The sequence below is a fragment of the Uloborus diversus genome, chromosome 4 (genome assembly GCF_026930045.1).
Source record: "Uloborus diversus isolate 005 chromosome 4, Udiv.v.3.1, whole genome shotgun sequence".
Classification (NCBI taxonomy): Eukaryota; Metazoa; Arthropoda; class Arachnida; order Araneae; family Uloboridae; genus Uloborus; species Uloborus diversus.
This window is the reverse complement of record NC_072734.1, coordinates 147,839,034-147,855,227: the sequence shown is the minus strand read 5'-3', so window position 1 is coordinate 147,855,227 and position 16,194 is coordinate 147,839,034. Positions and strand designations below refer to the sequence as shown.

General features: G+C 32.2%; 1 protein-coding gene across 1 annotated transcript; it reads right to left on the bottom strand.

The window, feature by feature from the left end:
- Nucleotides 1-13,445: 13,445 nt before the first annotated feature.
- Nucleotides 13,446-14,750, bottom strand: LOC129220909 (uncharacterized). The gene has a single exon (XM_054855343.1). It carries the CDS (start codon nt 14,748-14,750, stop codon nt 13,446-13,448), a length of 1,305 nt encoding a protein of 434 aa, XP_054711318.1.
- Between the last annotated feature and the right edge of the window lie 1,444 nt (nt 14,751-16,194).

Sequence of the window (16,194 nt, the reverse complement as noted above, 5' to 3'; positions counted from 1 at the left end):
TTCAAGCTTTTACTTTGTATATTTTATAAATGCGACCGTTGAAAATTAATTCATTTTCAATTCACATACTTGCATTTGAAATATTTATTGTTTGTAACTAATTATCGTTTGGAAATACACTAAATTTAATAATTGTGAAATCCTATCAGTAATACCGGATTATGAAGTATGATTAAATCAAGCAAAGGTATCATGTGAATTATGAAATATATTATTTTTTTTTAAACAGCGTCAATATTATTGCTTAGAGTTCAATTCATGTTGGTGGAGTAGTATCATCTAAATTGCTATTCCACGAAAATGACGCTCATTTGACCCATATTGCTTTCATCGGTGACTAGAGTTACGTCATATATTTAGGCTTATCATTTCACAGAAGGCAATATATTGAGATATTTAGGACAAATGTGATTTAGTAATATTTGCGAACACGAGCATTATATCGTATTAGGGTTATTAAAGTGAAATCCATTCATTTTCGATCAAAGAATTGAATCGTTGATTGAATCCTACGTTTTATTAATGAGAAAAATAAATGTTTTTTTTTTGGGGGGGGGAATCTTAATGGATTTGTTTTTAAATAAGTAATTATGTAAAAAGTGGGTGGAAGTACTCTTATAAGCAGGGAAAGTTGAAGATTAATTATCTGCTTAAGGAAAGGGCAATAGTGAACAATGTAAGAATATAAAACGACTGTTGTTTTGAATGAATGTATGTTTTCTTTTTTTTTAAACTAAATGCTGAAATAACGTAAATTTTTGTCAAAAAATAATGCTAGTTGCAGGTAAAGTAATGTATAAGTAATGTGAAATAATTGTAACTAAATACACTCTAAAAATGTAATTTTGTAATAGTTCACTATTAAGAAAATACCCTAACTCATTAAATGTAATAACTTACATCTTTTAATTTTAAATTTCTTATTGCAAGGGACTATAAAATAATGACTTCAATAGAAGGAAAAAAAATAATGTACATTTTTTTATCATTGATGTAAAAAAATTTTGATAAGAAGATGAAAAGATATATTGATGAAAGATAATCAACGAGAGAAGATTGATAAGTTGTAAGTTTATTTACTTTAATAACATTAACACCACATGCTCTTGCGAATACTTTCTGTTGAACTATGTACATCATACGTTGGATCAAACTATCGGAAAAATTGACAGAGTAACTGCATACATTCGTGAACGAGCTGTTGGAAGGCATGAAAAAGGTATTTCAGGAAATGCTATGATTTATTTCTCTACAGTTCGAAAAGTATGTTAAAATCGAAAATGCTATTCAAAAGTAATTTTCTGGTCTTGGTAAATGCTCTGCACATCAATTAATGTGTGCTTGGTGTGTGTTCTCATATGTATGTGTATACATATGAGTGGCGAGTGAGATACCAAACTTTTGTTCCTACTGTGAGTTACAAAGGACGAAATCGTATACCTCAGAAATTTGTATCCTCAAGCGTGTCTTTTAAAAACATTTATCAGCTTTAAAATCGGGCTAATTTGAAGGCACACCCACCTCTTAAATCCCTCCTATGGTAACTAAGCCATCGCTGAAATGTATTGTCTTAACACTAGGAACAAACGCAAGCAGCAACGTGGAAACAACTCCAACAATTCGTGGGGTTGGGATCAAAAACAATGATGATAATGCTGCAGAACACATTTTGCTTCGAGTTTTGGCAGCGTTCACAAGGCACTTTTAAATCAGAAAAAAAAGAGACTAAGCACGGTTGTAAATTTCCCTGTGCAAAAGAAATCTGGATGAATATCAGTAGAAAGCAGGAGGCAATCAAATTCTTATTTTACCGCTAAAAGACCCTGAATGTGGTAATGAGTTGGTGGTAAAACGGTTACAAGTGCTTCATGTGAACGCGGACATTCATGTCTCATTTATAGTGCGAGGGGAAAGAGAGAATCGATGCGCACTGCAGAATTAACGTTATTATCATGTTGATGGAGCCACATCTGTAGTTTTATCAGTGTTGCAAACCTTAATGTAATATTTACACAAAACGTTATTTTGATTTTAATTGTAGAATGTAAGAATTTAATGATTTTTTTTCTCTAATATGTATTCTGTATACATTGTCATATTATTTTTATGCTAGAATAGAAAATATAGTATGTTGAAAATAAAACAGGGACAGTTAAAGTCCTGAAAATGAATATGTGTACTATCTTTCACTGAAATAAGTGAAGAAGGAAAATCAGGAATTTCAAAATTGTTTTCTACCTCTTTAAAATATTCAGTTTAATAGAAAATGCGGATTTCATTTTTAGTTAGAAAAAATTCTGATAATGAACCAACTATCTTTATTAAATGACCAAGTTGTTTTTATTTTGTGAAGCAGTTAGAAAAGTTTTTTTCATAATATTTTCATAGCTACTACTTGACATTTTTAAGAACATTCAAATTCAAAAACATTTCGTTTATTTCTATGCTCTTCCTAATAGAAAAGATGTAAGGATAAAGTAGAGAGTCAACGAAACTGTTTTTTTAAATCTAAGAGCGACAAAATAAAACGTGTTTAAGATAATAATAACTTATGCAAAACTTTTTAAACAATGTAATGAAAAGAAAACTCGACTTTGGATATTTTCTGTAGCAGAATTATAAGAATCCTTAACATTACGACGAAAAAATGACTTACAAAAAACAAGTTTCTTTGGATTGAAAAATAAGAAAACTACAGTCTTGCAAAAAAGATTCAAAACATATTTGCATTAAAGGTAACATTCTAGAGATTAACGGTAGCAAAAAACTGTTTTCTAGAAATATGTTTCGAAACAACTCAACAACTGTTTTATACATACGTTGATATGATTTTTTAAGAATAGTTGTTGGGCTTTGTTGAATAAATATGTTTTTGTGAAATAATATTGGTACTTGAAGAAGAATTTCATAACGAATTCAAGAAATAATGAATTTATCAGGAAATTTGAGAATTGATATGTAAATGTCAAAGGACAGTAGTGTTTCATTACATTCCATGTTTATTTGATAGCTACTACAACAGTGAAAACAAATAAATTGAACCTCATCAAATAATGAATACATGCATGGACAAAAAATAAAACATGTTTTATTCTAGTCACGCGCTTTCAGCACAAGTTCTTGCGAACACATACCGGCAAATGTGTCATTATTACTTTTTTTAAATCTTTTTCTTTTTTTTTCACTTTTTTCTAAAATTAATAATGACCTATATTGTTTTTAGAGCCATTTTTTAAGGTTTCAAAAACTATTGACAAAATTTAGATCTTTTTTGAAGTTTTTGAATGGAGTTTTTAATCTTAAAAGGTATGCTTGACATAATTTGCATTCTTAACTAAATAACAGAATTTCGATCAAAATCTATAAAGTCGGTGTTGATATACGGGAAAATAACTTAGTTTAGTTTTGCACAAAATATATATCGTTTTCTACGAGCTATGGAGGCTGTGATTGCTTCTGCTTGGCTGTGAAGTAATTTACTACCCTAAGAATGAGGTTCCAGATAAGTTCTCATATACAAATTTTGTATCGCAATATTGGAGAGATTGCGGGCTAAAAACGTGAAATCTTTAAAGACTCACTTATACAAGGTTTTTACAAATAGCTCTTTAGCTTTAAAGCACTATTTGGAAAAAAATATTGCATGCCTAACGATAAGAACTATATGAAATAACCACAAACTCCTCAAGATTTGGTGTTGTGTTACCCAGGTCGGTAACACCAGTACGAGTTCGGTGTTTTTAAATGAAGACAAAACAGGAAAAGCTTTGTTTTTAAATGAAATCATTAATAAATAATAGATTCATTTTTTATTACAAGTAGTTAATTATTTACTGCAGTATATGATTTTTTTCAAAAATCGAAAGACTCTAGCAAAATTTAATCGGAAAAGGTGTATTTCGATTCAAAATTCAACAATATTTTTCTCGCGTGCTAATAAGAGTTCAAAGAACATCTAAGGGAAATTACAGGAATGTATCTTTATTACATGATTTTTAAAGAATTCGTAAATAGAGCGGTCTCTGAGACCTCACGTCTCATGTTGCGGGTTAATGCTTTTAGTACTGGAGTAAAAAAAGGTCATTAATCTATCCCCAAAGTGCTGCAAGTACAAATAAACATTGCGCATAATATAACACAAAAAAAAAAAAAACACTTTTCATCCTATGTTGCCATTTAAAAATACTACTGTAAAATGGTACAACGTTGTGCCAAGGTGGCAACAATGGGCCAATTTGTCATGGTAATAATTTTTCCCTCTGGGAGCCTTTTTTTCGAACTTACGAGCTCCAAAAAAATTCACCAGGAAGTGTAACCCTTTAGGTAGTTCAAGATGCTTTATCGGAGATTACGGTTGTTGTTGTTGTATACTTTAGATAACTTAGTCGTTCTTAGTGCGTAATTCGACTCGTGGAAGAGAAAAAAACTACTTTATCGAAAATAGGAAGGTTGGGGTACAAAGATGGGCTATCTTTTTTTTCAAGGTTTTTAGTGGCTTGAAGCTTCATTTTATTTTCTGTAGGGATAATTTTGTCATATTTTGCGTTACTTGTTGTAAAGAAAGCTTGATGGTTCGTCCTTTTTTCCCGTATTCATAGGAGTTCTTGTAGAAGGAGCTGACTGAAATCCGGATCAAATATAAACTGAGATGATTTTGAGAAAAAAATAGTTATTTAAATTATATTTGGAATGTAAAATATTATTTCATATTTAAGTTTTCAAAATTTTTTGTTGATCCCGTTTAAAACTTGTCAAATCTACGTATTTTCTGAGACCTAGGTATAGGTAACCTAGCCTTTTGTTGGTGAGAGTTTTCTAGTTATCACATGTTTCTATGTCAAAACCTAGGCATATAATAAAGAACGGTACCTACATTTACCATGTAGAACTTGTTTAATCACTCAAGACGACAAATGATGCTCAAACCTTAAAAAATTGAAAGAAAAAAAAGTAAATGGTGGAGTAAAAAATTCTTTATACAGTTTCAAGCGGAGGGCAAGTTGTAGACTCAGACAACAATAGGCTAGATCAAGTTTTCAATGCGTTTTCTAGGTTTAAATGAGGTGGCCCTTAGATGTACCTGTATATTACAGCTATGAGCCATGGGGAAAAAATTCCACTTCCTCTTCTTTATATATATATATATATATATATATATATATATATATATATATATATATATATATATATATATATATATATATTTAACATTTCATTTGAAAAACGAGATACATAGCTACCTCTGCTTAAGTCCTCAAATTTCTTAATCAAAAATGTACACGGAACTTTCATTAAAAACTTTTTAAAATGGTCCATAGTTGGACCATTTTACGGTACACTTGTGTTACCACCTGATTCACACAATTCAAAATATTAAGGAGTTAGTGGTTATTTTCATACATCATCGTTTTTCAATATGCTTTTGCTTTCGATAACGAATGAATCATTTCAAGTTAACCAGTATTTTATCGGACCCTTTCATTGAGAAGACAGAGGGGTTCGGTATGTTTTGTGAATTAAATCAATATGAAATCAGGCGGCGTACTGTGAATTGAATAGCTGCAATTGGATGTCCTACGGAGAATTTGAATTATCCCTCCGTACGTCATTATTATTGAAGTACTAAAGCTGCTAAATTTTAAATTTAGCTATAACATGATTCATATCTGTTGGAAAACCGAGGTGTTCTCGAGATCATTCCATGGCCGTGTGTTTTTGTTTGGTGACTTTCTCATGTGATAATGAAATCGAATGAATTTAGGAATTGATTGCACTGTTGAACTTTTAATCTGGCGGAACTACGTATATTGACATTGATGGTTGTTTTTCACACCTTTTGAAAAGGTGGTTTTAATGTTGGCATTTAAATAAGCATTTAGTTTTCTCTTAATTTAAATAACATTGGTTTTGACCTTATTTTCCTTCGGAAATCATTCATTGAATGCTTTGTGCAAAAGTTCATGTTCTGACAATTGTACTGCTAAAGTAAATTAATAAAAGGAAACAAGTATGTTCTTTTTTAAGGAAGTTCTTTTTTGTATAAGTTGGGCCACATTGCTTTTCGTTAAAGTATCGTTCTAATTTGCTTGAAAAATTTAGGAACGCTAAATATGTTGATACCGACTTAAACTTATAACAAATTTGTGCTTCTTCTAACGTTGTTTTGTCTTACTTTAACCTTTTGTTTGTTTTTTCTCCACTTACTATCACGTTTCAGGCAGATAATTTGGTATTAACTTATTTTTTCTTTGCTATCCCATATCACACGCCTTCTTTGCATTGGGAAGAATGATTCATATCGAAACAATGGAACCCTATACGAAAACCAGGAAATATTTTAACGCTAAGTCCGTTAGATAGAGTACACTGTAAAAAAATTCCGAAACTTTGCTGGTTATTTCCATGGAACGTTTCGGGATTTCAGAGGTTTTGACCTATTTCCCAGTAAAATCCAGTATCTTCGCCAAAAAGTTTCCTGAATTGCTAAAAGATGCACAAATTCAGACTTTCCACTGGTGTGAAAACTATTTTTTGCTACCAGTTTTAATATTGAGTGAGTGTGTTTATTAAGTGTATTGGTTTTAGCAGGAATTCGGCCTGCCCGGATTGACTAAAATCCCAAAGGGAACAAAAAAAGTCACTGGAAGGTTGCAGCTTTGCGAAGCAGGAATTGCAGGCAAGGACTGTGCGTGCTTTGGCCATGGTTGCTCTAATGCTTCTGGAGCTTTCTTGATAGATCAGGAAAGCTCTAGTCAATAACATTAAACCTACTTAATTTTTCTAGAAGGTTCCTGAGACATGATTTGCATAAACAGGGGAGATTTTCCAATAATTCCGAAACTTTTAAGGTTAATTTCAGAAAGGTTACTGACTTTTATCAGAAAACGTTCCTGGTTTTTGCAAGATATGTTACTGGCTGAAGTTGGGCACATCAGCTGCCAATTATTTTCCAGGAACGTTTCTGAAACGTTTTTACAGTGTAAAAATTGATTTAAAACAAAAAGAGCAAATTTCACAGCTAAATAAAACTAGCACTTAAGAATGTGAAAAGTGCTTGCAAATTGAATTGTGAGAGGATAATTAATTGACATGCTTTTCTTCCACTTCAGAGAGATTCTTAAGTGGCAGCTGAGGGACTATTTAAACTTATTTGCACGACCTTAGTAGTTCCAAAATACTTAGAAATGTTCTACTCTTTCTTTAAACAATAAATAGTGCTTGCCCCCGCATTTTTTTTTTACATCAATTCTCGATTCACATGACTTACTAAGTGTACCTGGAGCAAACTTGAGGCACATAAGGCTAGGAGACAAAAAATCTTCCGTTTTGACGCTAAACAGTGTTTATGAGTACATGACACTTTCCCTTCATTTTCAGATGTATTTCCAAACTGTGAAATTTAAGATGACTTACAAAGCAGCTTTGCTTCGTATTCCAGGTTAGATTCCCACCGGTATTTTGGTTGTTGTATCTGCTCTTTCTTGTGTAAATTTTTCTTCAGCTGTCTTGTATGTAACCAAATTAAGAAGTCCAACTTCTCGAGGCAATGGCACCCAATCTTTCCATAGGATTTAATAAGTATGTACATGCGACAACTACAAGATGACTTATGGTATAAACTCCCGATAGCTAATCTATCTATCCACCTTCCACGTTAGGGGTACTAGTGACCATTTGTAGGGTGCTCCTGAAAAATGAAAATCCGTTTTGAGGAGTTAAAAACGCTTTGTGCCCTGTCAAGACCTACAACTCAAAAAACAAAAGTTATTCCACTACAACTGGAATAATTCTGAAACCTCCGTAAAAGGATTAAAATATGGAATAATAACGTAAGGGTAGAGAGGGGTAATTCATGGAACATCAGTTTTATATTTTGTATATATATATATATATATATATATATATATATATATATATATATATATATATATATATATATATATATATATATATATATATATATATATATATATATATATATAAACAGGGTGTATCAGTATAACGTTTACAGACAATCACGGCAGATAGAGTATACCTAGACAATGAGAAATCACTGAGAAATCACATTGCAATGCATGGTCAGAAACACTTTCCTGACGCGACGCGAAAGTGACGGTTCAAAGCACAAGAAACACAGGTCACAAATAAGAGGAGAAAACATGTTTATTGTTTTTAATACAGCAAAAATACTGGCAAGTTGTACACGTTGTCTGGTGTACACGATAGATGTTGCTACATAAACCGAGGCATCAGATGACGGTGCATGCGCAAACGTGGTTTTTGTTACACCGGGTAGTCCGGGACACGCGCGGCCGGTATTTTCGCTAATGTTCGATCTTCAACGCGTCGGAGATGTGAAGTATGCATTCGAACTCTGTACTAAGGATAATAAACATGTTTTCTTCTCTTATTCTTGTCTTTTCTTTTTGGTGATTTGTGTCGTCACTACCGCCTGAAAAGTGTTGCCGACTATGCATTGCTATATGGATTCTGATCGTCTAGGTGTACTCTATCTAACCTGAATGTCTTTAAAAGCTGTACTAATACACCCTGTATGTATACACTGTTAAAACTACAGGTTGCATTCGGCACCTTTCAGGGGTGAAACGCTTGTTCACCAGCGGCACCCAATACGGAGCCGAAATTTCACCTCTAACTAGGGTGAAAAACAGGCACCTTTCAAAAAGTAGGCAGCCGGGGTGAAAAGAATGAACCTTCGGAGAGAGAAATGGCACCCTTACTGTAGATCCTCCCCCCTCCCCCGTATTGTGTGCGTTTTTGAATACAGTTGTGTATTTTTCTTTTTTTAATAGTTTTGTTTTGATTCATGATAGTCTACGTTTTGCACACTTTTCACATTGCATGAATTCAGTACTGGAAATGATTAAAACTTGTAATTACAGCATTTGACCATATTTCAGAGTTTTCAACATAGTTAAGAAGTGCTCATTGCTTTAATTCATCTGATCGTTCTCTACATCAGTGTTTCTCAACCTCTTTTGACCCACGGGTCGGTAAAAACAAATGAAAAACATTTCGGACCTGTGAAATTTTTATCCTATTAAAGATGAATAAAACAATAAATATCTACAGACTTTATTTGGTATCAAAGAGTTGTCACAAATATATTTAAAGTTAAAGAGAGTAATTATTTGAATAATCATAGTTAAGTTAATGATCATTTGTGAGAAATAACCGCACCGAAAGTAAAGTGTAGATGTACTTATGAATTATTTACATGAACAGCCAAAAATATTCTGGAATATTCAAGTTACGATAAAACAAAATCGTTTCTCAAACGTTCAACATTTCAATCAAAATAACAATAAAATAAAATGCGCATAAAATTTTTCGACAGTTAAAAATTTAAAGAAACTCCTAACACTATCGAATAACCGCTAACAGGAAATGATTCAAACACTTGAACGAAAAAGCAAAAGAAAAAGATAGACGGAGAGAGATTTCTTTTTTATTTTTTACGTTCGCTACACGAAGCACAAGAATCATTTTTATTTAGGTTCTCACTTGTTGGTTATTGAAAATATCATTGCGGTTACTATTTCGGTGTTTAAATGTTGCTTATCGAGTACTCAAGAAAATAATGATAGATACATTTAGTAGCGTTTTGTGTGAATGATGGAATTTTCACGATAGTAACGGTAACTTGAAAATAAACAACTAACGGTACTACGGTATCGTAACGGACTAACGCTAACTGAAAAGCATTAAACGTACTTTTAACTATGTTTGAAAGCCCTAAAAGCTACAAAGTGATCAAAAGCTGTACTTACTTGTTATTTTAAAGAATTATCCTACAAAAGTTGAGATTTAATCCAATAGTGTACTTCATTCAATGTGAAAGACGTAGAAGCCACGCGTAGTGCAACCTATCATTCGTCCGCCATATTGAAGTGGTTGAATGGTGAATGTATGTCGGAAGCGCATGCGCCAGCAAGTCATTTAGCGATTGCTTGCTGTTTTGGCACCCCTGTCTACGACTGTCTGCTACTTTCGCACCTCTGCTTTACTTCCTGGCCAGTATGGCACCCTTGGTCACCATGCTTTCACCTTAGGGGGAATATATTCACCCGTCTGGAACCTCTGGTTATAACAGTGTATAACTTGAATGAAACTTAATTGTTAATCAACGATATTTAATGTAAAAAAAAAAAACAATGTTTTTTATCGAGGATTTTTAAACATATTCCATAACTTTTAAAAATATAGCTTAAATAAACATTATCATAAGCCATAATTATTTTATTCTCCTTCATTATATCTTAAATATCGATTTTTTTCCTTTTTTAAACGTTTACAGAATTTCGCTACTACTATTCATAAGCTTAACTGTGAGTTGCCAAAAACTACTTTGAAATATGCAAAATAATAAATTATTATTAGACGGAGTTTGGCATTCAGTACTACGTCATATGGCTTCGCTAAATGTTAAAATGACAAAAAAGGCTCCAATTAAATGTCAAACTGATACCTAATAGTTTTGTTTTTTCATAAAGAAAACGACAAAATTGTTTTATTCTTACAAAAGGAAGAAGGGAATGCAACTTAAATTTGATTTTATTTTTTTATTTATTTTATGCATTAAGTAAGCAGGTACTATTTTTGGCTTCCTTCTTCAGTGTGCTTTATATTCTTAACTCATATAACTAAATGTAAAATGCAAACTTTTTTTATGTTTTTATAGTGACATTTAAAAGGCGTAGAATATTTTCCTATTTATTAGCACCATTTTCTTTTCTAAATTCAGTTTACCTAATGCTGAAAGAGAATTTTTTCCAAGAAGGGAAAAAAAACTGCTAAAAATATTATATCTTTAGTAGTATAGTTTAGTTCATAAATACCTGCCTTGATCTTTTTTGTAAAAATATGTGAGCCTAAAATGAAAAATAAAAATAGAATTTTTTTACGAAACTGCAGAATAGAATGATTATCATTTTAAAGCGTTAATATTTAATAACTATGCATGTTAGTGTTTTCGATCTATTATTTTTTCCATGTTATTTTATCGCTTTAAAAACCTGAAAATCGATTAAAATGGAAAAGTTAAAGGACGTTTACGCTTAGGATTAGCAAACCGGAAGCGTGTGTTTCAAACGGATGCTTCAAACTAACACTTCTGCTCAATGCTTACATATTTAGTTACGTCAGAGTATGTCAGTAGTTTAAATAAAATATTGATATTATCATATACAACTTAAAATATATTAAATGGCATTTTGGTTCATTAAAAATATATATAAATGATTCACACGCAGTAAATTGTCAGTGTAATGGACCAAAAATTTAATGTTGAAACCAGTGACAAATTAAAGCAAAGCTGCAAGTGAAAAAAAGAAAGAAAGAAAACATCCTAGTACTACAATATTCAACAAAGATAAAATTTAACAAAGAAAATGAACTATTACAATAAAAAAAGAAACACTTTTTGAACAGCTTTATTGACTTTTTATCTGTTATTGTGTTGCATCATCACCTTCTTGATTGTCTTTAATTACTTTTGTCAAAACTTTATTTTTAGCTCTACGAAAGATGGAAATAGTTTAATCCGTCTTTTCTCCTGCTTTCTTAGATTACATTGGATAATTTTTCTTAATTGTAAAAGGTTTTATTCAGTTCTTTCAACCTAAAGTTATTATAAGTTTTATTTTTTGCCAACACCCATTGACTTTCCTACCCACTTTAAGTGAAAAATGAACGATGTCATTGTTAGCTCCCGATTCGTTTAGTTAACATAAGAAAATTTAGCTTTGTTCAGTCATAACATGCTCAAGTTACTTTAAGGATTTTTAAAGCACAAATAAATTGCAAACTAAACTGCAGTTTTTCTTCAAAATATTTCTATAGAAGTATAAAGGACGGTTTTTGACCCAGAACTTGTGGATTTTCTTCTTAAAAGTAGCTTAAAATCTAACAATACTTTTTACACGAATATTTTTAATTTATTTGCATAATGAATTTTATTGGAATAACTGTTTTTGCAAGGTATTTTGACATATATATTGCATATTTCTTTTAAATAATGTTAATTTGACAATATGTTTTGAATATGCCAGAAAAGACTAAAACTAACGCATACTGTAACATTTGAAGCATAAATAAATCTGAAAATAAAAAGACTGATATAAAAAGAACAAACTTCATGGGAAGTGTTCTTGACGTAGATTAGACAGCGTTCTGATTTAACCTGCAGATGAGTAAATAGGAGCACATGTTACAATCTTCATTTGTACTGATTCAGGCTTAATTACAGTTAATCAAAGCATGGAACAGCGATGCAGAGAGATGGAAACAGGTAACTACTATAAAATAAAACCTTTATTTTCTACACATGCTTTCGAATAAAAAAATCAAAAGCAACTTTTAACTCTATACAATTTTAAGTTCATCGTAGTAAAAATGTGTTGGTCTTGCTCAATATGAAGATTTAACATAAATTCATATCATTTACAAAAGCAATCATCCCAGAAATGAGCAAATATTTGGTTGTTGAATTTTGGCTGAAGTTAAGGTACAAAAACTGCCTCCTCATCTTGTTTTTTTTTCTTTTGAACTCTTCAGATATTGGAAATACTTTTTTAAATTATCCCACACATTTTTCCATTTCTAAGTTGTCCGCACTCCAGTTTTAATTTTTTTTCTTTGCTGTAAATTATTAGTTTTTTTTTTTTTTTTTTTTTTTTTTTAAAGTACGTGCACAAAGAAAAATTTTTCCTTTATCTGACAGTATATTTTTTAGTTGAAATGAAGAAGATAGTTTTGGTAGAATATGTTTTCCTAATAGTTTCATAAAAGGATCATGCATCCCCACAACAAGGGATACAAGATCCCTTCATGGAGGATACTTGATTCCACTGAGAAAATACATAGAATTTTCATTAGAGCAACTATTTATTAATGGATTTTCGTTTTCTATATAATGTTTGTAAAAAATAATATTATTTCTAGTTTTCTTTATTAGATTATAATAATATGAACACAAAATATCATTGTTTTAAATTCCACTTGAACATTTAAAAAAGTACACTACTTTAATGAACTTATGATGCTTTTGATCAGTTACATTGTTGCGCGTCAAAGTAAGTTTCTAAATTTAAAAGCTCTTACCATCTATTTAACTTCTTCAACGCTTCCAAAAGTCGCGGGGCAATGAAATCATTTGTACTGAAGTCTTCAGATATTCCTTCGTGTAGAAATTGTGACACAAACACTTGAACTTTTTAACTTAGATAAATTTAATTACAGCACAATAAACTACAATGTTAGTTGCAAATAAAAACTTGTTAATTAATAAACACAACATAATGAAGATATCGGCAACGAACTCTCTCGAAAATAAAATCTCAAGAATTTTGAATATTACATACTGCTATAAGAACTGCTACGAGGTGCGCGAGTCCGGCTAATTTATTTAAACTTAACTACTCAGTTCAGTTCAGTTCTTGGGCGTTTTCCACACTCCCCACCTTGAGTTCAGGGCTCGGGACTCCGGAACTCAACTTCAATGCTGTCAGGCTAGGTGATGAACTGGTGGTGGTGGTGCAACACAAATCCTCAAGAACAGTCACAGGAGGGGGTTTTAACTTTTGAAGCTCACAAGATGACACCGCTCCCAACTCCAGAGAACACAACTTTTTAACAGGACGAATGAAGACACCCGTTTTTGTCTTGACTTTAGCAACTCGCACACATCCATCCTTACTTGTGAACACTTCTAGAACTCTTCCGAGTGGCCAGTCAATTCTTTTACAGTTATCTGTCCACACGATAACTAAGTCACCAACTTTTAGAACTGGAGAATTATTTCTATTAGTCACAGGTTGTCGCAACTGTCCGAGATATTCCACTCGAAATCTCGAACGGAGATCCTTTCGTATTTTCTGTGTATACGCGTGACGTTTATTTAATTTCTGATGATCCAGCACATCTAAGTCTGGAACACCGATTTCTCTAATCTCTTGCAAAAACATAGAAGGTGTAATCGGGGTAAGATCTTGAACGTCATCACTAACGTAAGTCAACGGTCGCGAATTTATGATACTCTCACAGTCGCAGAGGACTGTTAACATCTCTTCATAATCCAACGATGTTTGACCCAAAACTTTTCTTAAAATTCTCTTCAAAACTCCTACTAACCTTTCCCAAAATCCTCCCCACCAGGGAGCAGAAGGGGGGATAAAAATCCAAGCAATAGAAGAAGCAGTAGTTTCATCTTGAATCTTTTTCCAATCAATCTTGCTTAATTGGTTTTTTGCGCCAACGAAGTTCTTTCCGTTATCGGAATAGATAATTGACGGTCTGCCTCTTCTCGCGATGAATCTCCTCAACCCCAAAAGAAAGTTATCTGTAGACACTGAAGTCAACATCTCAACATGAACAGCTCTAAAAACAGCACAGGTGAAAATCAAAATCCAAACTTTTGAGTTATCTTTGAGGATCAAGGGTCCTGCTAGATCTATTCCTAGAATTTCGAAAACTGATGCATCTTTTACACGATTTTCCGGTAAAACACTTTCCTGAACTTCGGGTGGTTTAGAGTTGAATCTTCGACACACAATACAGGACTTGATTGCCTTCTTAATGGTTTTCCGGCTCTTCAAAATCCAGTACTTTTCTCGAAGCGCTGACATAAGCAGTTGTACGCCACAATGTCCTAACTCTTTATGTTTCCACCGAATGAGACTAAGGACAACCGGGTGTTCGGAGGGAAGTACAACTGGAAGCCGAAAATGCATGTCATCATCTCTAAAAAATATCTTCGTTTTCACTCGAATCAAGGCATCGTCGCCTACGATTGTATTGATCGATCTTAATCTTGCGTCAGGATTTCTTCCAACGAATTCTGACGCATTTCATTAATTCGTTTAGTAGCTCGAAACTTCCAAACAGTCACTTTCTCGCGATATTCTTCCGAAGTTTCAATTTCTTTTTCGAGTTCGTTCGGTTCAAAATTAGCTTCTAGTTCGCTATCTACAGCGCTTAGCATTTCAAATTTTAAAGTTAATATTTCTACAAGTTCTTCCACGATGTTTGCATCCACCTCACTCTTTGCCAATTCTGTTTCTAGCTTATTTACTGCTTTTGTTACAGCAGCTCGCATTACAGCTTGCTTTTTACATAAATTTTCTACACTTTTTGACATTTTAGATTGAATATCTTCATTTGTTTTAGACATTTCAACAAAGTTCTTAACTTTTAAATACAAATCAAATAACTTCACTGCAATCCCGGCAGGGATGCCATGTTGCGCGTCAAAGTAAGTTTCTAAATTTAAAAACTCTTACCATCTATTTAACTTCTTCAACGCTTCCAAAAGTCGCGGGGCAATGAAATCATTTGTACTGAAGTCTTCAGATATTCCTTCGTGTAGAAATTGTGACACAAACACTTGAACTTTTTAACTTAGAAAAATTTAATTACAGCACAATAAACTACAATGTTAGTTGCAAATAAAAACTTGTTAATTAATAAACACAACATAATGAAGATATCGGCAACGAACTCTCTCGAAAATAAAATCTCAAGAATTTTGAATATTACATACTGCTATAAGAACTGCTACGAGGTGCGCGAGTCCGGCTAATTTATTTAAACTTAACTACTCAGTTCAGTTCAGTTCTTGGGCGTTTTCCACATACATATTCTCCAATACAGCTTGAACAACATATTTTGTAAAAAAAAAACTAACAATTTTTTTTAAAGTAGCGTATTGAAGCTAAAATTACCAGAAATAAAAAAAATGGATAACAAGCACAAAAATCAACTTATTTGCTTCTTGTCTTCAGTAATAAAATCTGGAGTTTTATCAATTGAATTATTTTTTTAAAAAAGGGAAGACAAATGTAAGTATCAGTGTACTTGGTGAATTCCAAGAAAAGGGGACATGACACTTGAATTTTAAAAATTAATATTCTGTCACTTGCCATACACCATTCTCTTCAGAAATGAATGAATTTTTTGAATCTTAACCTGTTCTTTCCCAATAGCTTGATGACTTTCAGAAAATTAAGTGCAAAATCAAGTTTTCTCTTTTTGTTTTTACAGAACAAACAAATCTCTTTTTTGTTATGCACTGTAATTTGAATATATTTGTTATCAGCATATAATATTTAGGTTGACTTTTATCTTTTGAATACCTAGTTAAACTTTTCGATAAGTAATTTAAAATTTCTTATTTTT

Excerpts from the sequence above, each read along its gene's own strand:
- LOC129220909 (XM_054855343.1), bottom strand. The coding sequence starts at position 14,750 with ATGCATTTTCGGCTTCCAGTTGTACTTCCCTCCGAACACCCGGTTGTC.